The 26487-nt window shown below is 30.7% G+C and overlaps 1 protein-coding gene across 1 annotated transcript in view; it reads right to left on the reverse strand.

The window, feature by feature from the left end:
- Window positions 1-26487, reverse strand: part of LOC129230464 (histone-lysine N-methyltransferase 2C-like) — a 176472-nt gene that overhangs the window by 44831 nt on the left and 105154 nt on the right. The window contains 9 exon segments of the mRNA XM_054864865.1: window positions 575-624; window positions 5604-5770; window positions 8115-8184; window positions 15824-15991; window positions 16772-17104; window positions 17476-17593; window positions 19252-19388; window positions 21061-21259; window positions 26188-26421. Coding sequence (XP_054720840.1) covers window positions 575-624; window positions 5604-5770; window positions 8115-8184; window positions 15824-15991; window positions 16772-17104; window positions 17476-17593; window positions 19252-19388; window positions 21061-21259; window positions 26188-26421 — 1476 coding nt within the window.

The raw sequence follows: 26487 nt of genomic DNA on the forward strand, positions 1-26487 counted from the left end.
TTCCTTGTCGCAAACTAAAAAAAAAAAAAAAAACAAAAATCCTGAACTCCCTCCCCTGTCAAAGCATGACATTATTTGTGGACGGCTCTTGGTATGTAGTTTACAATGCCTTACTTAAGTTACAAATTCTGAAGCAAAAAAATCATTTTCATCAGGCAGAAATATAATAATAAGTAACAAAACAATGAAAATTAAAAATTGAACATTGATTTATATTTCGAATTATATTTCAAAATCTAATTATATTTCGAATATGTAACAGGCCACCTCCGGTGCATTCACTGTAGTAAATTCTGAATAATATTTATAATATATCACAGATTATACCTTTACATCTGTATAAGGTTAAATAATAAAAAATTTAGTTAATGAGAGGTTTATTAACATTTTGCTAGTTCAAATCTTTGTGAAATGCAATATTACTCAGATGGAATTCTATGGTTATAGGTAAAACTTAACCAGCAGATAATGGAAGTTTTAAGAATATGTGATGGTTACATTCTATAAAAACAATCTAGTGCTCTAAACAGCAGACATATTTTTATCAAAAGAAAATTGTAATTCAGTTCCATACCTTGTCTTCATCAAGTTCTGCAAAAGACTCTACCCATGATTTTGTATGTGCTGGAAAATGGATAATAAGGTTCTAATTAAATTAATGGTTACATCAAAATTGTCATGAAATGACTAACAGTTTGCAATACACATGTGATGTATATAAATAAATAAATAAAAAAAAAATATATATATATATATATATACAGTGGCTCCTAAAAGTGTTTGTACACTTTGAAATTTTTTAGTAAAAAACCAAAATAACGCAATACTAAATTCAAATATGAAGTCCAATATATTTTCATATCATTCCTATGTCATTCTAAATAAAACCCTGTAGTTTCTTCAAAATATTGACCGATCTTCTTTTTGAAATGGGTCAAAAAACGAAGAGATGGAGAAATCATACGCCCCAAAACTCATCGTAAGCTCAAATATTTTCGAATAAATTCATGATTAAAATTGTCATATGTCGTTTTTTTATTATTTTTGCAATGCATTGACCTTTAAAAGTAATTTGACTTTAACTTTTAGTTTATTTATTCTTTAATATTATGCTTATTACTTTAAAATGGCTGGTATTCGTAAAAAACTACAAATACCATTTGAAATTTGAATTTTGTTCTCATAGTAGCAGTAAATTGGTTTGAAATGTCTCTAAATTAGTTAATTTATTGCATTCTATAGTAAAGTGCTTGATAAAATGCTTTAAAGAAAAGCATCGGACCAAAAACAAGGTAAGAAAAGGTCAACCAGCAAAGTTGATAAAGCGTGATCTGAGATTTACAGTTAAAAAATTTATGAAAAATACCCATTTGAGTGCTGTAAAAGTTTCTGCAGAGTTAAATGAAAATTTTTACATTTAATTTTCACCTAGAATTGTTCTCCAAGTTCTCTGATTAGCTGGATTAAATGGGACCTCTTCCCGCAGAAATTTTCTTGGTCGTGCGAAAAACAGATAGCTTACGCTTTTCGTCGCAAAATTATTGACAAATAAGCTCAAAACGTTTTGGAATTACGTCTTACTTACAGATAAAAATGAATTCTACATTTTTGGTTAAATTGTTGCATAATTGTAAATAGAAGAAAAAATTAGGAACTTAATCTTAAGAACTTAGTTGGACCAGTTAATCAGGACGGTGAAGGTGTTCTTGTGTGAGGGTGCATATCAGCATCAAGACGTGGTAGTTTGGAATTTTTTGATGAAATAATGAACCATGCTGTTTATTTAAATATTTTAAAAACCAATTTTAAACTCTTTGCCAAAAATTTGGTCATTGGAAACAACTTTGTTTTCTTATCAAGATAACGACAAGAAGCACATGATTTTCAACGCTTGCGTCTAGTGCCTCAAAAACTTTCCTAAAATTTAGAAAATGTCCCTTTAATCTCCAGATTTGAACTTAATGTAGTATAGTTAGAAACATCTGGAGGCTAGATTACGAAAATACGGCTTTGAAACAAAAGTAGAGCTAGAAACAGTAAGACTCGAAGCGTGGTTGAACACTTACTCAGAAATTACGAAAAAAAAAAAAGAAAAAGAAAAAAGAAAGAAAAAAGAATGAAATTTATTCCCAGACCTATAAAAGGTACTAGTCGACCCGTGCGGAACTCCGCACTGTGCTTCAAATCATTTCATAAGGCATTTCGCTCTTTAAGAATTTCAAAGGAAGAACATTATAAAGAAGAACCGGAAAAAAAGTAAGCGCAGAAGAAAAGGCATGTAATTTAAAGACATCAGTAACAAAACCTCGTTAAATACAACGTTGTAATAATTTGATCATAGCTCCCCTTTTAATCGTACATACTTTCAATGCAAACATAAATGTCATTAAAAGTGTGGCTGAGTGGTGGCTCGTGAAAAAGCAATAATTGTGCATGTGAAAAAACAGGTTGTGGCAAATACAGTCCTGCACATGTCAGCATCTGACGGAAAAAAAAGAAACATTAAAGATATATTTATTGGCACGTATTCGAATTGGCGCCATTCTGACTAACAGCCCGACACCCCAACAAACCTAGCAATTGCGCCTTCCTTTTCGAAAGCTATTCATTGAAGGAATGCGTAGTAAAAAACAGCAAAAAAGCTTTTTGCCAAAAAAAAAATAATAATAATAATAATAATAATAAGATCATGCATCTGTGTTTTGTCATTAACCAGCATGATACGATTTAAAATTATTCGCAAAGCAAGGAATTTGATTAAAGAATGACTAAGATCTCACGTAGCGATTGAAACAAACATTCTAGAGAAGTAATAAATTTGATTGAAAATAAGTGTTTTTATCTTTGAATATTGAACTATTTCACATAGAAGGTTGCTTTAACCGTTACGGCTTAAATGCCCTCACATGTTTCTCTTTTAATTGAACACTTAAAATTCAAAACCAAAACCAGTTGAACTGAGTCCGTTCTTAAGTGTAATTTTTCGAACGTAGACAAAATGTATTTTTCTTTTCAGCAGAAAGCAGAGGAGTAGAAAATAATTTCTTGCTAATGAAGTTGATAATACTTTTAATGCTTTATATCGTATTCGTGCGAATAAAAAATTAAAGGTTTACTGAGTGAAACTCGTAGTTTTAATCGGGCGTAGCATTTTTTCATTTGTACAAAAGGTCGAACACTGCTATTAGAAACATCTACATTTTAGCATACAATAAAAATGCTTTTCTGCACAAAAAGGATTTCTTTAGGTAAATCTAATACTTTTTTATGCTTACATTATGTTGAGTGGTCTGGATGTAGACAAAGAACACAGTTCGATTAACAATCAACTTATCCAAATGATAACTGTAGCCTGCATAAAGGAGTCGAAACACCAAGTAGCATTCCCACTGCATTTATTTTATTAGGTGTGTATGTTATGAGCACATGTAATGTGTAATACTAATATAAATTTGATATTATGTCGGACAGCCTAAGATTGCCCGAAGTTCAGATAGTTTATAGCCGAACGCTCTACCGAAAAAAACTTATCAATTAAACCGAACAACTAAGTCCAGTGCTGTTAAGCTTTATTAAAATATAAACACACACAAAGGCTTTTTTTTTATTTTTGCCGAAAGCGACGTAAAAAATGGAAAATTGTATTAGAACTTTGCTTTTAAAAAATGCATAAGAACTACAGGCAGCATCAAAAAATTGAAACAGCAAGGGGCGTTTTCGAAAAGTTGATTTTTCGACCGTAAGTCTAATTTTCTTCATTAGCCAGCCTGATACGTTTTAAAATGAGCGGGGATTAATATATAAGATAAGATATTGAAGAAAAATGTTTTATTTTTGAAAATTTTTACAATTTGTTATCGCAGGCTGCTTAAACCGTTATAACTTAGATGGCAGCACGTGTTCATCATTTAACAGCACGGTTAAAATACAAAATAAATTGAACTATGCTCTTTTTTAAGCGTAGCTTTTCGAATGTAGTAAAAATGTGATAAGCTATTTGTTTTTTAGCAAAAAGAAGAAGAAAATATATATTTTACCCTTCAAATTGAGGTAGTATTTTATTTATTTGTACAAAGAGTCAAAAACTCATTAGAAGAATATATATTTCAATACACGATTTATTATTTTTTTTCTGAACAAAAAACAATTCTATTGTAGTCTGAAATCTTAAACCTGTTACTTATATTTTCGCTTACATTATGCTTTAATTTTCTTTCCAGAGCCAAAGCTTCAAAAAAAAAGAAAAAAAAAAAAAACACGTGCAATTTCGAATTAATTTAGCACAAATTCACTGAATGTTTTCATATCAGCAAGGAGCATTTCCTTCTCATTTATTCTATTCCCTCATAGTTTTTATTCATTTAATTCAGTGTTCATGTAATGCGCGATATTTCTCTAATTTTTTTGTTGCAGATTGTCCGGACGTGGGCCCGAACACGTAATCTCCTGGTTACGAAGAGAACGCTCTGCCGATCAAGCGACTCAGCTCTGTCGGTCATAGCGCAAATTAAAGTTATAAGTTTGACCGAAAACCTTATTCTGGTTCTTTAAAACAGGTTTTTCGGCTAAAAGAAACAATTTTTAGACCTTGGGTCTATTTTGCGTCAGTAGCCAGCACCATAAGCTATAAAATTAGCTGTAAATCAAAGAAATCGATCAAGAATTGAGGGAAATTTGGCGTAGAAACCAAAAACAGGCTACAGAAATAATATATAAGGATTGTTGACACTGCATGATATTCTACTAAATAATAATTTAATAAAAAGTTAGACTATTCAATAATATATAGACATTTTTTTAAGTGTACGAAGACTTTTGTGAGATAAAATTTCCGGCACTTTTTGGTTTTTGATCTTTAAAAAATAAAGTTTTAATATTTTTAAAACAAATTTTATGTAGTTTTGATGAAAATTGATCACAGATCTGATAATTAAATACCTGTTTCGAAATATTAATTCTAACCAATGGATTGGGTCCTATTTCATTGAAAAGTCGTAGGTGTACGAACACTTTTGGGAAGCCACTATATATCAAGCATTGAACTTGAAATAAAAAACAGATCATAAAAAAAAGGCATTACAGAAGAAATTCTAATTTTAACATATGAACTTATGAGTATTTTTCGAAAATAGTGTATCTGTTTAAAATCTATTTTTAAAAATCTCATAAAATTACTATGTAACAGTTTTAGTAAAGTAACTAGTTCTGACACCCTCTCCGTTGGTCCTGAACCAGCAATTAGGATTTCTAAGAATCTCATCAGGACTGATGTTTCTCGTATTTTAAAGAAAAAACAGTATTATAACTGGCATAACCTTGATGCTCAAAGGAAGGCTAAAGTCTTAATAGAAATACTATTAGGAAGGCTGTCAGTTTTCTTGCTGGTCATTGCACCTTAAAGCGGCACCTGTTCAGTTCAGCTAGCCCCCCTTTCTTTCATTTCATTTCAAAGCCAAGTAGTTGCAATAACTCAAGAGCATTAGTTTATAATGCTTTATCTAAATCATAGAATTGAAAGAAAAAAAAAAAAAAAAACCTGCATTTGCTATTTTACAATTTTTATTAATTTTTTAAAGTAACAAACAGAATTATAGTTTACTCACCTCTGATTGGAATAGGGTACATGAGTGGTATGACAGGTGAGCCATTTCTTTTGCTCTCGGGCAACAGCTTATCTACAAATATCAGTTTAGGCCACTTGCCTAATGGTTCATAGAGACAGGATTCGGGTGAAGATGAAGATATAACTGTATCTGGACTGCCAGCATCCCTTTCAATAAAATATGAAAAAAAAAAAATATTTTTTGAACAATTTTAACATATTTTCATTGTTTTATCTTTTTTTTTTTTTTTTTGTAGTGTAACAAAATTAAATATATATATATTTTTAACTCAACTTTTGTCACAGTTTGAAATTTTTCACATAATAGACAATGAGAACATAGAATATGATTTTGGGCATGTGTCCACTGTGGCTGGGATACACATGGAAGATGTAACAATTTATGAACGAGATGCAAAAAACAATGCGTCATCACACAAAATTAGCAGATTGCTGCATACACGTTCTTTGGTGTTTCTTAAGATGCAAAGTAGTAAGCTTTTGGATGTCAAAACATTCGGTAAAAGTGACATCAGCTATATTCTATTGTATTCTGCTAGGTGCAAATATATTCTTTTAACAAGAAGTTCCGTCTAGAACTAGACGAGCCTACTTTCCCGTATACCCATACTACTTTCTAGTACCTGATCAATATTCTCAAAAATAGCTAAAATCGCAAATTTTTTCAAACATATTTTTTTTAATATTTTAAGCTGATTTCTAGGAATAAAATATTCCTTACTTTTCTTCAAAAAAAACGAACAAATAAAATAGCAGCACCTTTTAAACAAAGCAGCTAATACACTTCTTTCCATTAAAAAAATTTTTTTAACAGCTTTCAAAACGAAAAAATAATAATAAGTTCATTAAAATAAATACATCATATAAAAAAAAATCGTTTCTTTTTCCCCTGTTGCCGAAAATAATTTTTTAAATGAATTAATGCACTTACCAAAATAAAAAAAAAAAAACAATAAAATGTCAACTTAAAGAAATAATTTTCATTGTCAAAAAAAAAAAAAATCGTCTGCGCATATTTTACGAGTTTATTCACCGAAAACTAAATACCTAAATTAAAACTTTAACGTGAAAATAAAAACAAATCATATCAACAATAATTATTTCACAGTTAAAACCACAGCAGCGGAGTCGGAGTCGGAGTCAATCTCATTTTGGGATAAAAGAGTCGGAGTCAAATATCCAAGAATCGGAGTCAGTCATTTGTCCTCCGTGTATAAATGTTTGCCAAAGCTACGAAGTCAGAGTCGAAGTCGGGGAGTCGGAGTCCGATTAATTGTCGGGAACAGGAGTCAGAGTCAGTGTCAGGTCCCCCTAAATTCTCGGAGTCGGAGTCGGGAGTTGGTCGTCAAGAGCTATTTCCAACAAAGTTTGTTTGAAGTAAATCCGCCTTCAAGTACGGAATCTACATTGACTTTCAGTTTCCCCGTAGGCGCTAATGTTAAGGGATTTGAACTGTTCAAAATTGAACGGAAAATTGTTCAAATCAAAAAGATATCTTATATACAAGTTTTTTATCAAAAGCTTTTTCCTACAAAGTTTGTTTGAAGCAAATTCGCCTCACAGTTTGGAATTGCTTTGAATTTCCCCGTAGGCGCTAATGTTAAGTTTTTTTGAACTGTTCAAAACTGAACAAAAAATAGTTCAAATCAAAAAGTGAAATATGGGAATGAGGTGTCCTCGCCGAGATCTTTCGAACAAAAAAAAGTTTGTTCGAATCGGACTATTCATTCAAAAGTTATTAGGGGGGGGACAGACAGACAGACCGACAGACAGACAGACCGACAGACATTTTTCCCCATCTCAATACCCTACTTTCCAATTTTTAATTTTTCAATATTCATTTAATTATTTTATTTATTTTTGACTTTTTTTTGTTTTTCACGATATTTTAAAGATGCATTAAGCCTTCTTTCATGCTTTTTTCTTCTTTTTCTGACTTTTACTGGGAAAGTAGGCTAAAAAGCATAGGCAGGTAACATGACAAGATATATCAATTGCTTACATTTAAGCAGTTGAAAAAAAAAAGAATATGTAAAATTGCCCTTTCCTCATACGAACAAAGAAAATCACATACACAGCATAAACAAATTTAATGAAATTCATGCTTATTTTATAGAATCACTCACTCAAAATTATTATATTAATCATGAAAAATAACTGCTCAAGCTTTAGGACAACCAATACTTTAAAATGACAAATTACCTATTTATTCATTTCTTTAATAAAAAAAAAAGTCAATATAAGCCATGTTAATTTTTTTGAAAATTACTGATTGTTTGCACAAAATTTACATTTTAAAGAACAAATCTAACTAAAGAAAGGTATAAGATCTAATTTGGGAATTGATTAAAAAGAGAACCCTTAAAATCAGTTCATCCCGTGCAAAGTAATAGATGAACTTAAATGAAAAAAATATAAATTGATAATCTGATTTATAAAACAATTGTACCTTATCATTTATTTGAAATTAATGAAAAAAAAAAAAACTTACCTAAATGATTTTTGACTTTCGGATTCAACATGAGCTTTCAAAGCTAGTGCCATCTCATTCTTTTTAATTGCTGCAACAACAAACATATAAATTAAATTGTGTCATAATATGTATTTGCATATTTAATTAGCAATAGCAATCAAACCTTGCCACAGCAACACCTAGATGTTATGACACTTTTTCAAGTCCCAAAATTACGGAAAATGCTGTAAAACGTTAAAAGTCTGAACATACTTCCATGAAATTTCAATACCCAAAAATTTTTTAAAGCTTTCTCAGGCAAAAATCAGTGACTTTTTTTACAAATGAGTTCAAGTCAGTGTTTCCTTACACAAATTAACAAACTTTATTTGCGTAAAGTCAAGAGTTTTTAGAAGTTTATTCAATTTTCCTTGTTTTGTATAATAGATCCTCACAGAGTATATACAGTTCTGTAAATATTTTTTATTTTTATTATGTTCAGTGAACAATGAGGGTTAATTTTTGTTTAAAAATATACTTAGATATTGTAACATTATGTACTGCACTGCATGTTATGTTCATACATATTGTACATCCTATCCATTTCATTTTATTAAGAGGCATACAATTTCCCTAAATGGTACACTCTTAGTTATTTTCGAAATTCCAAACTACCTACGGTCCCAATTAGTTCAGATTTTTGATGTTCCATTATAGTTGCAAAGTTAAGTGGCTCTGGATAACTAGAAACTGAACATGAGAGGGGATGAACAGAACGCATTGCAACAAGTGAATAAGCATGCACGTGACTAAAAAAGTTTTGCTTTCGCTAATTGAAACCAGCTGGAAACAAAGAATAACTGCAGAAAAAGAAATAAGTTTTTTAAATATACTGAAAATATTGGAGAGTTGCAACTGGGTGGACTAAAGAAGACTAGACTCAGGGACTGATTTACGGGCACCAAAGGAAAGGGGGCACCAAATTTCTGTCATTTTTTTTTTTTTTTTGAGCCCAAAGACAGAGCGCAAAAAGAAAGAAAAAAACTCCGAAACAGTTTTATGATGGACAATGTGAAGAAGTCATACTAAACTCTAAGCAAAGTTTCAAGGTTTCCTGTTTTTATGTAATCTGTGATAATTTGATTACAAAACTAAAATTCAGGATGTCAGACGATAATGGCATATTAAAGAAATTTTCTTGCTTGTTTGAATGCGACAAGCAAAATATTCAATAAAGTGCAAAAGATCTTTAAAAATCTTACTCCTGTGATTTGGAGGAATCTTTTCTTGATGAATTTATTCATATTAGTTCAATCATCGGAAAAGAAAGTTTAATCATCGAAAAGTATTAAAAAATCCATAAACTTGGTAAATGGCTACTTTTGCCAATGTAGATACAGCCCTGAAATTGTTTTTGACTTTGCCAACCTCCAATTGTAGTAGAGAACAATCATTTTTGCTTGAAGAGAACTAAGTGTCCTTTGCGTACCCTCATTTCTGATAGTAAATTATCTTCATTAGCTCTATTATCAATAGAAGGAAGTTTGACCGCAAAACTTGGTTATAAGGACATAATAGATGAATTTACTACAAGAAAACAGAGGAGAAAACAAAGAAACGCAGAAAGCACGTTATGATTTGCCTTAACCATCATAGTTTCTCCATCTGCGACTGTAAAAAATTTTCTTACATGAAAATCAATAATTTATTTTAGATTTATATTAAATGATTTTTTTGCAAAACATCTTAATTGTTAACTTTTTTTGTATGAATTCGATATTTTAAAGTTTTCTTTCTATCAAAATAACATCCAAAAATTCCCTTCATGTTTTTTTTGTGTGGGGGGAGGGGGCGGCACCATATTTGTCAGTGCCCCGGGGCACCCAGGTGTGTAAATTGGTCCCTGACTAGACTATGATGCCAGGTTTTCTTTTCTCTGGAGAGGTTTAATCGAATTCACCTTCATTGACCACACTTGCCAAGCTTTCATATGATTGACAGTTGGACCATCAGGTTTTTCTTTTATTTAAAATGATAAAAAGCTTCATCAACTAGTGTTCAGATGTAATTTGGAAGTAGCATGGTGAATACTACCGTGGGCAGGTAAAGGGCAGCAACAGCAAATTTTTCATTTTTTTGCATTCTTGTCATCTGTTGTACATTAGCTTTATTGTACAAGCTTGCTTATTTAGTTTCCCCTGGAAAAAATGCTCGGAAAAAAATTCTAATTCCTACATTTCCCTATTGTTAGTATTGAATCCAACAAATTTCTTCAAAATTCTCGAAAACTCATTTCTGCAGATACTGCCGTTAACCTGCCCACAGCAGAATACCTTACATTTCAACCAAGAGATAAATATCAATTCCGGCACTCTAGAATAGTAGTATCTTTACCATTTTATAATTTTCTACCAAAATTAGCTAGGTCAAAATGAAAATAGTCTGTGTCGATGGTAGTTACGTGTAGTGTATCGAACTAATCCAAGCGCCATTATCACAAGGGAAAAACATTTTTGCAAGAACAGAGCAGATTACAATAGACTTAAGAAAAAGTGCAAATTGGCAACACTCAGCCTTGTATGTAGCGCTGCACATGGTTTTGTTTAGTATTTAGAATAGTTAAATCTTTAGTATTATGAGGTTTTGAATGATCATCTCCCATCAAACATGAGAAGCGAGCCTAAGTACCATAAAAGGAACCATAACATTATGGAAATATAAAAATGTGGCTAAAATAGTACAGGATTCAGGGACCGATTTACACACCTGGGTGCCCCGGGGCACTGACAAATATGGTGCCGCCCCCCCCCTCCCCACAAAAAAACATGAAGGTAATTTTTGGATGTTATTTTGATAGAAAGAAAACTTTAAAATATTGATTTCATATAAAAAAAAGTTAACAATTAAGATGTTTTGCAAAAAAATCATTTAATATAAATCTAAAATAAATTACTGATTTTCATGTAAGAAACTTTTTTACAGTCGCAGATGGAGAAACTATGATGGTTAAAGTAAATCATAACGTGCTTTCTGCGTTTCTTTGTTTTGCGGTCAAACTTCCTTCTATTGATAATAGAGCTAATGAAGATAATTTACTACAGGGTTCATACTCTGTTTCGATGAAAAAATTTCATGACTTTTCCAAGACTTTTTCATGACTTCAATAAAAAAATTTCATGACCTTGTTCACAAAGAGAATAGCACTATTTAATCTCAAACTTGCTAATTTTTGGAAATGAGCTTTAGCAAAACGTAGCACTTACTCGTAACGGAAAAAATATGAATGTACACTTAAAAAACTGAACTATTCTTATTTGTCTTCATCATTTAAATTTAAGTAAAGTAAAAATGTGGTGAAACAAAAAGTATTATGCTTAAATGTCTATTTTTTTTTTTTTTTTTTTTTTTAATAAACAGGCAAAATAATAATGAATGAGACAAAGTTGAATAAGTAATCACTAAGTTTTTCAATAAATTTGCCTCAAAAGTTGCTTTTCAGTGTCAACAGTGCATTTAATCATCCACATAACTTGACAGTATTTTGGTTCTTTAAAGTAAAGCCACATAGTTTAGTTCTTTATGTTTCTAAATCAGATCTTTTTTGAAAAAACCATTCAGTAATGAATCAATCTTCTGATTCAAAAGTACTTGTTTTGTTTACTTATTTGCAACATTTTCAAATGCATATAAAATTAATAGATTCAGAAATTCCAGAACATGTTTGATTCCCGACATTGAACGTAGCAGAGGGTCGCATGGATTGGTTTTGCAGGCTGTATGTTGGGAACTACTGTTTTAGAGCATTAGAATTTCTCTCTTTCTGTATTCTATTGCCTGAGTAAATGTCTTTACTTTTTAAAAACTTCAACAAATTAAGATAAACTCTGATAAATTTAAACACAAAGTTCTTACGAGTGATGGAATCGAACTGTGATGCAATGGAATTGCTTTTTTTGAGTGAGCGTGGCAAAACCAAGAACGTGCAAGTTCACTACTAGAGAATATAAAACATAAGAAGTGTTGAAAATAACAGTAAATTCAAAATAAGAGATGTCCAAGCCAGTAAAATCACATCACAAAACAGGCAAGTGGCTGCGAAAGAAGTGGATGCAATGATTTTTCAAAATAACTCAGATTTGATTTTGGGATTGTTCAATTGTCCACTTTTAATAGCTTTTGTATGCTATATTGTTAAATCACTCAAGATTTCTAATGCTCTTTTAGTTACTGTTACTTTATCTCTGTCCAGGACATTTTTCCATGACTTAAAAAAAAAATTCCATGACTTGCAATGGAAATTTCAATTTTCCATGACTTTTCCAGGTCTGAAATTCCAGGGTTCATACCCTTTAGGCAGAAAAAAATTCAAGCACTTTTCAAGGTAAAAAATTTTGTTTTCAAGGCAATATCATAAATTTGTACTAAAAATATTGTATGCAGATTTCATTTACTACAAACACATAGAAATAAGGCAATAATACAAAAAAGTATAGGGAAGCAAAATTGCTTTTTCTACAACGAGAGACGCTTTGATGAAAGATCTACTGCGTTGAAAGTTTTTCTGAAAATGTTTGAAAAGTTTGGTCATAAAGAGAAGCAGATACCAAGAGGTTTAATTTTGAGGTTTTTCAAAGGTTGCAGCAGTCAGAGGTTTGTATATTTTCTAGAATCAGCAAATTAATACTTAAAAGCACTTATGAAAGGTTTTTTTTTTTTAACTTTTATGGGAAGAAACTAAAATACCCAAGTTAAATAGCATTGCCAGAGAGGAGTTTTTGAAGTCACTCCCCCCCCCCCCCCGGGGTTTCAACATTTATTTCCAATATCTATACAGTGGTTTATTACAATATAAGGGCGGTTAGGACAAAAACACTACCCAGAAAGTTATTTCAGTTTTCACTATTAAGTTCTAAAAATATTAGGTTTGCAAATCATTTATAAGTATGCAAATCAATTATTCGTATGTATTTATTAGCTGTTCAGACAATAAGGCATTTCAACTGTCCCCGAGTAAATTTAAAAATTAGGAAGTAAGAAAAGTTTATGAAAGTCCACAGTCCAGTCTCTACACCTCAAAATATACAAAAGCAGCTTAAGCAGTGATAAATACTCTGAATGCAAACTTGAGCCTATTCAGCTTTCATTGATTAACTTGCAATAGACAATAAATGTGCAAGTTCAGATTTATAGAGCCATATTTCGAAATTGAAAAGATTCACAAGAAGTTGACATATATTATGACAAAAGTAGTTTTATTTTAGTAGAATTTAAATTTAGAAAGGCAATAATATTCAGGTGATTTGTGAGTTCATAAAAAATTACCTGAAAGTTTCAAAGAGCAAAATGGGGCGAGGGGGGGGGGGAATAATTTTTAAAACTAAGACCCCCTATTACTTGAATATACATATGTACAACAACAACTTTTGCTATGCATACAATTCATAAAATAGTTTATTAAGTCAAAATATTTTGCATAGAAATACCATGCCCAGTGCCTGTTGATAACCAGCAACAGGCACTGGGCCTAGCTAGGCTTGTACTGGTCAATTTATTAGATCCAAATGAAGATGAATGACCCTCCTTAAGCTATCTAGCCCTTTGCTGATTAAAGCCTCTTTCGGTAAGCTCCAAGTACCCACAACCTTAATAAAGCAGTAATTTTGAACATTTGAGGAAAAGGGGAAAACTGGAGATATAGGGAGGTAAAAGCATAAAAACGAACACTACTGGATTTCAAGTGAATAATCATAACACAACCACCCCTGTTATACACCTTATTTATTTTAGCAGACATAAAAAAATGATGTACTTATAAATAAAATTATATAAATCAACTTTATATTTAAAATACAAACTTTAAGTTAATTTGTTAGGTGCTCAACTGCTGAAATTTAAATTTTTTTTTTAAAAATCTGCTATGACCAAAAATTAGGTAAAGATAATCATTCAAAATTGCAAAAATAAATTAGCAAATAATTAAACAAGACCAAGGTAATAAATTCTTTAACTCTTTAGTTATTAAAATAAAAAATAAAATAAGCTAATCTGATGTAGCAGTGTCAAAATAACTACTAATTGCCAAAAATATAAAAATATTTACAAAATGCAAAAGGATTGAAATCTCAAACAAGGGAAGCAAATTTTCGCAAATTAAGTTTAATGTTGTCATGTTTCCCATAAAATAAACTTATATTTTACTGAAATTAAACATAAAATATGCTAATCTACGGTAGCAAATATGAAAATAACATCCGATTAGTGAATATATTTAAATATTTGCAAGATGCAAAAAGATTGAAATTTCAAACACGAGAAGCAATTTTTCGCAAAGTCTGAGTTCGTTCGACGTGGCATGTTTCCCATGAAATAAATTTATTTGTTTTTTATTAAAATTAAACAAAAAATATACTAATCTAAGGTAGCATATGCGAAACTAACATTTGATTAGCCAAAATATTTAAATATTTGCAGGATGCAAAAAGATTGAAATTTCAAACACAAGAGCAATTTTCCGCGAAACCCGAGTAAGGTCAATGTTGTCATGGTTTCCAAATTAATTTCTTTGTTAATTAATGAAATTAAACAAAAAATAAACTAATCTAAGGTACCATATGTCAAAAAATATCTTTAGGTTGTAAAAAACATCAAAATATTTACAAGATGCAAAAGAATTGAAATCCCAAACACGGAAGCAATTTTTCGCGATGTTGCATACTGAACACATGTTCAGAAAATTGCACTGGTGAAATACTTTTTTAAAACTTCTAAGCACAATTCGTTGGTTTTTGGGAGAATTTAAGCACTAAGAAACTTTTTCAAGGTTTTAAAACTTTTTCAAGGTTTTCAAGCACTTGAAAATGAACTTTTTTTTTTCAAGCACTTTTCAAGGTTTTTCAAGGGCGTACGAACCCTGAATTCAATTTTTTTTCCATGACTTTCCAGGATTTCCATGACCCGTACGAACCCTGTTACTATCAGAAATGAGAGTATGCAAAGGACACTTAGTTCTCTTCAAGCGAAAATGATTGTTCTCTACTACAATTGGAGATTGGCAAAGTCAAAAACAATTTCAGGGCTGTATCTACATTGGCAAAAGTATCCATTTACCAAGTTTATGGATTTTTTAAAACTTTTCGGTGATTAAACTTTCTTTTCCGATGATTGAACTCATATGAATAAATTCATCAAGAAAAGATTCCTCCAAATCACAGGAGTAAGATTTTAAAAAGATTTCAAACAAGCAAGAAAATTTCTTTAATATGCCATCATCGGCTGACATCCTGAATTTTAGTTATGTAATCAAATTATCACAGATTACATAAAAACAGGAAACCTTGAAACTTTGCTTAGAGTTTAATATGACTTCTTCACGTTGTCCATCATAAAACTTCGGAGTTTTTTTCTGTCTTTTCGCGCTCTGTCTTTTGGCTCAAAAAAAAAAAAAAAAAAAAAAATGACAGAAATTTGGTGCCCCCTTTCCTTTGGTGTCCAGGGCCCGGGCCCCGAATGCCCTGCCGTAAATCAGTCCCTAACAGGATTGCAATGCCAGATATTCAATCAACAACTTCTTACAATTTGGCATACCCTTAATTGTAAAAACAAATTAGCAGCAAAAATACATTCAAGAAAGGGAAAGACGTACTCATAAATCTAATACAAATCTAATTCAAAATGTGATATTTGTTTCATTTAGTCAAATAAGAAATGCATATTGGCAACTCCATCATATTAATAAAATCATGAAATACCTTTGGTAACTGCTGGAAATTCTTGATTATAAAACCCACGATAAGGAGGGGAAGAAGGAGGCAAAATAGAAGTAGTAGGTGCATGTTCTTTTGTATAAGGATAATAAGAGTAGACATCACTTTGTCCAGGAAGAGTAGAACTTCCGAAACGACCCTTTAATTGGTTTTCTGAAAAGATTTAAGGAAATTAATTAGCAGCAAGGCATCAGGAAGAATTCTTAAATTGAAATTTAAAAAACATTATTTGACTTGAAAATGAAATCATTCAGTTAAATAAATTGCTTTTTTGACAGTTATGCACGAAGTTTACTTTTTTTTTTTTTTTAAATATTAGATGAGATGAGTACCTGGAAACATACTCTTACACAGTATATTGTTTAATTGTTTAATTCTATTGTATGTGGTAAAATATCTTAAAACTAAAACTGAACCTAAAGAAGAAATTCAAAGTAATAACTGATCATAAAAACTGATTCCACTTTTTAAACATTTGATGTTATTAATGTTATTTTATACCTTAAATTCTAACTTAGTGTTTAAATCTCAAATCTTGTGCAGATTTGTGAGAGTTGACCGCACTAATAGTCTTATGACAAAATACCTACACATAATATAAAATTCTAATTTTCCTTTTATAATGAAAAGATATAAGAAAGTGTAGTATGTAGCCAGCAGCATAGCAGTACACAGGTATTACTTTGCCTATAGCTTATATAAGTAAACAGAGGAAAATATCTGCCCAATATTGGGCAGAATACAAAGTAACTGAGCTCAATTAAACTAGCACAATTATTATGTGAATCACAGTTAAGAGGAAGTAACATTGATACAAATTCAAAATTAAATTAATAAATTTTAGTTAAAATATAGATTAAATGCATAACAATAAATTTGTTTGAGCTCTATTACAGAAAATTGAATACCATTTTGGTTAGATAATGCTATTACCTATAACATTTAAATCCCCGGAACCAAAAACTGGTATGATAGAAAAATTTGGCTTGATGGTTGGTTCTGAGATTCTAAGAGGTGGTAAGTTCGTTAGTTTTGTTACCAAATTCTCAACTACTGTTTCATAACCTCCTTCTTCTAATTTTGAAGAAGTTCGACGACATTTCTTCTTTGGTACTACTCCACCGCCTGCACCTCCCACTCCAACTCCCTCAGGCTTGCCTGGAGGTAGTTCTGTACTTTTCTTCTTTGGTCTTTTGCGCTTTATAGGTTTGGGTTTCTCTCCAGGTGGAGGAGTTGGTTCTTTTTCAAGCTGAGCACGTCTAATATCTATGAGAATATTATTATAATTATTAGAAATTTTCAAGTAAATACTTAAGAAACAGGAGTTTAAAAAAAAAAAAAAAAAAGATAAAAACGCATACATAAATAAGTTCAGAGCCAGATTTTTAAATGCATGTTACAAGCATATTTCTTTGGACTTACCTACAAGTGAAACTTTGAAAGCTAAATTGAAAAAAGAAGTCATGAATAAAAATAAAGATGATAAAATCAACATTAAAATTGAAGATTCAACAGATTTCAAATTCAACAGACAATAAATACATTACAAGTGGCTTTAAAACATATTTTTTAAATGTGCTGAAACTGTAAATTGATCTGACCCTGATATATACTAAAAATTGCAGAAAAAGATATACCTAAGTAAGATGGTTTTTTAGCTTTTAAATCACATGGCTTCTGTTTTGATTGCAAGTCCCCAATGTCAAAATGTACATCCAGTTTATCTAATTCAGACTCTTCCTCTTTCCGTATTTCCTAAAAATATAAATAAATAACGTCATGTTATTTTTATTTCATACTCATTGCAATTTGCAAGTCAAACAAATGAGCATTTTATGAGCATTTTTAATAAGCATAAATATTCATCTACTTATTTAGCTATCCAGTCATGACATAAAATTTTGAGAGGTGATACAGTTACCAAAACATACATTTTTCATACAGGAAGATATAAACAATAGACACAATAAAGCAGAACACAAAAACTAATATTAAATTAAAAATTAAAATAAAAAAAAAAAAACACCCCTGCGGGGGTGGGCATATTAGTATGAAGATCGGGGTGCCAGAACACACATAAAATTTAAATATTGTCGCCTCAGAGCAACAGTGAGACATCTAATCCCAGGCATAATATCCTACTGTTGCTTTGAGGCGACGATACATAATGTTTTCTAGATTAAACAGGGAAAACATGTAAAATGAAAGATAATCGTAACTACTGAGTTTTGCTAGTGATGGAAGTAGAACTAAGAGGGAAAATTGAAAATCCCTTGAATAGAGTTGCCATGAAAGTTAAAGCATGAAATTCCCTGACTTAACCATGCAATTTTACAAAAAAATCCAGTTTTGTTGATGCCAACATATATTTCACAATATTGATACATAACATACTTATCTTATTTTTGGATAAAAACATTTTTTGTCAAAAAGGTTTTGGAAAAATCACAGAGATTGGTTACTAAACTTTAACTGGCTCAGCTAAAGTGATCTAAAATTTACTTACATCCATTGTGTCTAAGTAATGCTTCAGACCTTTTTAAAACACTTTTGGACAAGAGGATTATGTTCCATAGATTTTTGCATTATGCAGCTTATTTTGTAAATAAACAGATTTAGCACTGAAGTTAAAGAATGAAATTCCCTAACGTTTCCAGAGATTTCAGTTTATTTCAATACAAATTCCAGGTTAATCAATGTCAACCTATATCATCAATTATTAATACACTGCAAACTGCATTATACATTTTAATAATTCCTAACTACTGCATTAATCTAGAAATGCTTGTGTAAAATCACCTATATTTGAGGACTAGAAATGAAAAATAACCTAGGTATAGAAAAAATTGAAAATCATTTTCTTCGGGAAAAAAGACCAAGCTAAACAAAGTAGAGAATGCTTAAAGCGGCAACTCTAGAAGTAAGTTTAAAAATTTATTGAAAGATCACAAAATTTGCAAGCACTAGATGTGTTTTTAATTTTTCAGTATTCTTTAAAAAAATGACTTTTTGGACTTGGTAGTTTTCCCAATTGAAGGTGTCTATAAATGTCACACTTTTTTTATTTAGTCACAAAGTGTCATACTCACCTTACACCCTCTCCTTGTCACATGTCACACTATATTACACAAACATATTGTTATAAAAATGTGTGATGTCAAACTTACTACCCAATCCCTCTGCCTTATCACAAAATGTCACAATTTCATGGACCTCCTCTTTCCTTCAAAGAATTTGTGGACGACCCCTAGCCTTTTTAGCCTTTAATTGTTATCAAATTTTTGGTTTATTTGGAGCAATCTCAAAATTTATTTACATTGAACTTTGTCTCAGAGACTTATTTTACAAATACAAACAAAGTAAAGCAATTTCCAGTTGACAAACATGCTACCAAAAAAAAAAAAAAAACTTACTAATAAACTACTATCAGATTTTCTGGGAGTTTCAGCAGATGGACAGTTCTGCAGCAATTGTTTCAAAAGGACATTCTGTTCCCCATGCTCATCAGTGGTAGTTTTCGTTAAGTTTTCTAATTCTTCATCAGATGAACCTAGAATTAAAAAAAATAATAAATACGTAAATTGTAGCACATCTTTATGGTTCTTTTTGCACAACAGAGCCTCGATATTTAATTTTCTGTAAGGATTACACATCTTCAGAAACAAGAAATTTGCAAATGATAGATGTTATAAAAGGACAACACTATTTAAAAAAAAAAAAATTACCAGCTGTACCAGCAGAGCGATGCATGTGCTAAGAATTTGAAAGAAGTCCCTTGAGTTGATAAAAATCTCATCCCTAAGTTAAAAAAATCCTTATGTTTGACTAAAATCAGGGCTGTATACAAAGATGGGAGTCTTAGGATTCAACCCCCCCCCCCCCTTGACAAGTTCGATTTGACATCTAAACATTCGTTTATGTTTAAAAATTTTCAAAAATTGTCACAAAACTCAAATGTCTTTTATATGTACTTTAATTGCATTAAACACTTTCATAATAGATAACCGGACGACTTGAACATTAGCACAAATAACCGAAAGCTCCGCATGAAAGTTTTTAAACCCTCTCCGAAATTATTTTCTGGTTACGGCCCTGACTAAAATGCACATATCTTTTAACCTAAGACCTAAGCATATTTCATGTAGCATTGGAATTCTCTATTAGCTGTCCCTCAAAGCCCCTTATCCCACATTTTAACCAGATTAAGCTGTGGGTCCCCTAGAAGTTTTGTAAATTTTACATTTAAAAATAAGTAAACACATAATTTACATTTAAAAATAAGAGCACCCCTGCATACACCAACTAATAAAAGCCCATAAATATGTCTGCAATAGCACAAAAGTTTAGATATAAATTGCTTCAAAATAATTTGATAACTAAAAATGCCTCCCTTCCAAGAAAATATGATTGCCTAGTCAAATATACAAAATACCTACTCCCAACAAGAATACATAAAACTACTAGCATACCCTGAGCTCATACCCATAAGCGAGGAAGGATAAAATGTGTAGCAATGAAAAAAGCTTCATCAAAATGGCACAGGTGAGTGGGGAGAGGGCCATTGGCAGTTTGATCATTGGATACAAACAGGCATAAGATAATGCAGTTGATTTGGTGATGATTCAATAATGACATGTTGGTAATTTGGATGTATGGAAAGCCTACAACAAAATATCATAACAGGTCATTTTTGCCTAAAGCTCCTAAAATATGTGGATAGAATGGGACTTATCAGCAAAGCATTGCTACTCCCCACACTTCTTCAACTCTTTGATGATTTCAATTTTAAAATATTCCTGTTCATGATCTCAGAAAAATTCTAGAGAATGATAGCAAGGATGGTCTGTGTTCAGAGTAAGTAATATACTTCCATACAATGTTGGTTAAGTTCGGCACTTGATACAAATTAGCTGCATCACTCTAATAGAGTGTGGGATGTTATTTGTTAAGTGGAGCATTTATTAGTCTTTGAATTAAGATAAAAATAAAATTTATATGCATCCAAATGTAAAAGGGTGAATTTAATGGAGACAAACATCTATCTTCAATATTTCAGCAAGTTTTTCAAAATGTCATATTTTCATTTGCAAACTTCTTCCATTCAGTTGTATTTATATAAGAATAGTTAACACTGCACAAGTTTTGTGTAATCTGTACAAATAAAAATCGGATTAATGAAAAGTGTCAACTAAAAAAAAATGGAGGTAATAATTATAACATACCATCATTTGGGTCAATCTTTTTAGACTGATTTAAAGAAGGAGATGAATTTGATGTAGTAGTTTTCTCTTCGGGCATCTGTGGACTTTTACTAACTGGAACATCTTCTATTTCTTGCTTTATATGTGTTAATATTTCATTTGCAATTAAGCTTACATCAGATTCATTTTCCAAATCCTTTTGATCTTCAGGTATTTTTTTCTAAAATAACAATAATGCTATTTAAAAAATAAAATTCAAAAAAGAGAAAAAACTGAAACACATAACTGAAGATTTTGAAACAACGCAACTGAATGCAATAAAAATTTAAGATTTTTATATATGAAGAAATTTAAAATCAAACGATCTAGTTTTAAAATATGCATTGAATGCAGAGTAATAAATATATGTGTCTAACTAATAAAGAAGAATTTCCCAGACTAAAATTGTTAGACTTATACTCAAAAAAAAAAAATGACGAAAAAGTTTTTTTTTTTGTTACAGTAGCAGTCAGTATTACAGGGTTTATACACTTGTCAGGGCCGTAGACAGAGTGGGGACCGTTAGGACAAATCCCCCCCCCCCCGAAATTCTAGGACACAAACTTTTTAGTCCTTCCCTTTTTTAGTTTTTCCTTCTCCACTCAAAAAAAAAAAATAAACAAAGAAAGAAAAGAAACAACCAAGACTCTGAATCCTCTAATCAAAACGTTTCTCCTTCACCTTGACCTTGTTACTTCTTTCTTTCAGTCAGATGCCTTCTCTGACTACCCCCCCCCCCCGCACAAAAAATGCGCAGTGGACAGGGGTCATTGTTTGAAATGGGGAATGTCGTAGACTGGCTCATCTTCCATTTTCTCTTTCAAAAGTAGAGGGGAATTGGGGTTCCCTCTGTCCTCTGATGGACCATCAAGTTTCGTGGTGGGTTGAATGTTTCATTGATTTCACCGCCTAAACACTCCCCAAAAATAGCTTTTTCGCATTTGGTATCATCACTTTGTGCGTTTGGTAAATGCTGACTCTTTACTCATTGTCAACATAGCTTTGCAAGCTATGTTTCATTTTTTTAGGATAACGCATATATAGTTGACTACTGATAAACTTCACGTTCATACATATTTAAAAGTATTTAATCAGGTATGTAGTTGATCTGTAGATATATTTTTGGGGAGTACTTCAAGTACATTTTTGGTGCAAGAATTATCAATACATTCGTTTAAAACAAGCATTTTAAATGCAACTATACTTTACAACTGAAAACAGGTACAAGAAATGCGACGAAAGAAGAGCAATTGACGGGGCTCACTTTATTAAGTGTATTTTGGGATATTCCCGTTTGTCCCGAAAAAGTAGTAGAAAAGTTTTCTAAAAGTTCTCGTTGCATGGTTTTATAATAAGTTAATAAAAAAAGTTATTTTAAACTAATTTTTTATTACTTTTAGTTTGATTTTGCAAAACCCAAATAAAAGCAACTTTGAACCCTATCCCCCCTCCCCTGGACTACTTGACTGCAGGGTTGGTAAAAAAAACGGTTTTTCTCAAAAAAAAAACAAAAAAAAAAAACGTTTTTTTTTTGTTTAAACCAGGTTTTTTTTGTTTAAACCGGGTTTTTTTGGTTTAAATACTATTTGTGAGAAAAACAATTAATTTTAGGAAGGTAATTAAGGTTCCATTTAATTAACAGTTATTCAATAGTCACATTATACCTAATTTCTTGATTAATTAAAGAGATAAGAACAATATCTTGTAACTAAATTAAATAATTAAAATAGCTTTCTGCTGGGAAATATTGATTGAAATGTTTGACTTGATTAACATATTAGTATGCATGTATATACAGACCCTTTATGATACGAAATACTTCAAGAAGTGGTTGTGATGCGGGTTAAGATAAAATATAATGAAGATCCAAGAAAAAAACTTTATAAAACCAACATAATATGAATAATTATCGAAAAAAGGTAAAAAGTTATATTTTTAAGCATAATCTTTTCAAAAGAACAATTTTCATATTTTTTCTTTCTGATCTTACATAACGCTGATTTTTATATACACAATGTCGCAAATATTGAAGGAAAGCAAAATGTACAACAGTACATGATTGAACAGTCAAAAAATCGATTGCTGTTGTACTGACAAAGTTTTAAAAAAAAGTGCTGCTCTATATTCGACTCCATTCTTATTTTGGAAAGACTTGGAAAAGATATCGACTATCGCTAAAACAAAGAACCAAATCAAAAATACAAAAATTGGTGTAACATGGCTTAAATTACAGCTTATTTACTGGCATATACATGTTGCATTCAGCATTGAAGTTTAAAAAACATTAAATGCAAACTCTTTAGAACAAATAAATGTTTAGCAAATTCTATTTCAAGAAATTTTTTTTGCCAAAAACATTATATCTTCTGCAACAGTGACTGAGTGGTGGAAAAGCCAGGAGAAAGAATTTGAAAAATGCAATGCAACCGTCTTTAAAAGTCTTCAACATTACTAAAACCAGCTTCAGAAAAGTGCAGTGCATATATTTTCTTCATTTATATATCATTCATCACTCAAAAATTGATTAGGCTCTGGAAAAGCTTCAAAACTTGCTTTTTGTTCAAAGTACTAAATAACAAAAAAATAATATTAATTTACAACATAAAAGTTGCTATGTATTTATGCATATGTTATTGTGGTGTAAAGTTGATTTTATGTAATTGTAAAAAGATGTATACACATATTTCTGAAATGAGTTGAATACATTACATATACAGGGTGTCCGAAAAGTCCTCAACACATAACAATGGTATTTTAGGTTAAATGTGTCAAGGACTTTTCGGACACCCTGTATATTTATTTATAAATGTAATTTTACAGCTTTTGTTTGTAACAGATTAAAAATATTTTGCTTTAAACCAAAAGAACCGTTGTTTTCTCCAACAGTCTTTAGAAAAAATTCATTTAGTAGAAAGCCTTGAACAAAGAGACTAGCTTTGAAGCTTTTTCCAATCCTAATTTGTTTCTTATTCAATATGTGTGGGGAAATCAATGTAAAATTGTAAAATGGATTTTTTTTGGTTTTTTTTTAAAAAAAAACTATTTTTTAAAAAAACAGCATGGTTTAAAAAAAAAAAAACAATTGGTTTAAACCATGGTTTAAACCAATGTGGTTTAAACCAAAAAACCCTGCTTGACTGGAACCACACTTGCCTCTGACCATGTCCCCCCCCCCCCCGAAAAAAATTTCTGGCTATGGCCTTGACACTTGTTTTTAAAAAAAATTCCTTTACTTTTCCAGGTTTTCCAAGTTGTTTTTAAAATAAATCCAGGTTACTCGCTTTATTGAAAATTAAGTTTAAATAACAACATTTTCGTTTACCACATACGGCAACTAAGAAAAAAAATGTTTTTCACAGGAATAGATGCATAATAGGTCAGAAAATACAATGTTCCCACAAAAATAGTTGCACATTATTTCTTCAGAGGCAGCAGAAGTTGAGTTGTTCTAGTAGCATTTTTTGTAATTTCTTGGTGTTTCTTTTGAAAACTTTTGAATTTTTTTAACTTTAAAGTGGTTTAAAACTTGTAAATGTATCCATTTGAATCACATTTGATATTATAAAGTCAAAATAAAACTCTATATTCATTATTTTTGTGTATTCCTGATATTTTTTCAAAATATCAACTTTTTATTAATTTTTTTTTTTTAAATTTTAGCATAAAAAGATATATATTATTTTGATAAACGCAATATTTTAAAATTTAAAAGTGATGAAAATGCCCCCTTGAAATTTTAAGGCAGTTAATTACAAGTTTTGTCACAAACAAAGAGAAACTTCTAGTAAATTAATGTATGGATACCTTAAAATCTTCATAACCATTTTGCAACCAAAATATCATATTCATGAAAATTAAATGAGAAAGTAAAACAGTAAGTTTAAAATTTTAAAATAAAAAAAAATATTGCAAAACTCAGCAACCATAATATGAATTTCTAGCTTTAATAATTTTACTCACTAATAATACTCATCAATTTTACTCATCAATAATAATTTTTTACTCACAACTAATTTAACTCATTGGCAAGAATCACTTGAATAGTGCTCATTCTCACTTTCCCCCTTGCGTTTAATCTTATTTTTACTGCCGTCATAATATAAGCATACAATTCAATAAAACAGTTTGTTCTATTTCCAGGGATATTTGTTAAAAATACGTCTTTTTCTATGAGTAATATACTTGCTAAAGGCATATTTTCCGCCATGTTCAGATGCGAATGCCACAGTGCAATAATAATGCGAGTAACACAATGATTTCAGAAGTCAAAAAGAGATAGACAAAATTTTTTAGCTACCATAATCTACATTTTATAACATAATTTTGACACTTGAAAAGATTTTTGCACTCAAATATTAATTGTCTGATTTAACAGACACTTGTTGTATAGACAAATTATAAAAAATATTTTCTTTACTTTCTCCCAATTACATTGTAAAAACGAAAATCACTAATGTTGCGGATCAAGTTGAATTGCCGAAGAATGAAGATGTATGAAGACGAAAAAAATATGTCATTTCTGATAAATTTAGTATTTCTGCAAGCAGAGTGCTAGCTATTAAGAAAATTTGGAAAACCGTAATAAAAGTACTGAAACTTACAGAAAACTTTCACTCAAAAACATGAAACGGCATTGAAGTTGTTTTTTTTTTAGAAACTATGCAGTGCTAAAAAAAGTAAGTGTTTCACATTTAATTTTTTAACAATCACCTTTCATTTAATCCGATGCTCGTTTTAACTAGAAATTGGGTTTCACACGAAAATTAGATTTAATTTTTAATAATGTTTTTGGAGATTTTTATGGTAAACTAAGATTGTTTCTATGTATCGAAATTTCAATATATCAATTTTTTCCGGCAATTTGCTACTTTGATATATGGAGGTCCGACTGTATATCATTTACCTTGACAATTCCAGGTTTTCCCGGAGTGTACGAACCCTGGTAGTAGCAATTAGGGAACTTTAAAATTTGATAGAAACTGATTCCATGCTATCTATAAAGCAGTTCTAAGTAACAAAAAATATATTCATGATGAAATTTATTAGTTCTGTGCAGAAAAAAAAAAGAATCAAATCCAGTAGGAAGGTTTAAAAGAAAGCATGCATTACCTCATTTAAAGGCGTAGGAATTCTTTCTTTAGAACTATTCTCAGCAGTAGTCTCATCACTGCAGACCTGTTCCACTTTTATTTTCTTACTTATATCAGATATCAATGCTTTTGATGAAACTACATCACTGCTCCTCTGAATATCTGCAGTATCCATTTTTGTCTCTTGTAACAACATTAACTTGTTATCAGACACTTTTGGTTGAACTTCATTTGTATTTAAACTGTAGGGCAGCTGTGAGAATGACAAAAGCATATAATCATTGCTTCACAAATGAATAAATAAATGAACAAGCGAAAA

Source organism: Uloborus diversus, chromosome 9, assembly GCF_026930045.1.
Source record: "Uloborus diversus isolate 005 chromosome 9, Udiv.v.3.1, whole genome shotgun sequence".
NCBI classification, from domain to species: Eukaryota; Metazoa; Arthropoda; class Arachnida; order Araneae; family Uloboridae; genus Uloborus; species Uloborus diversus.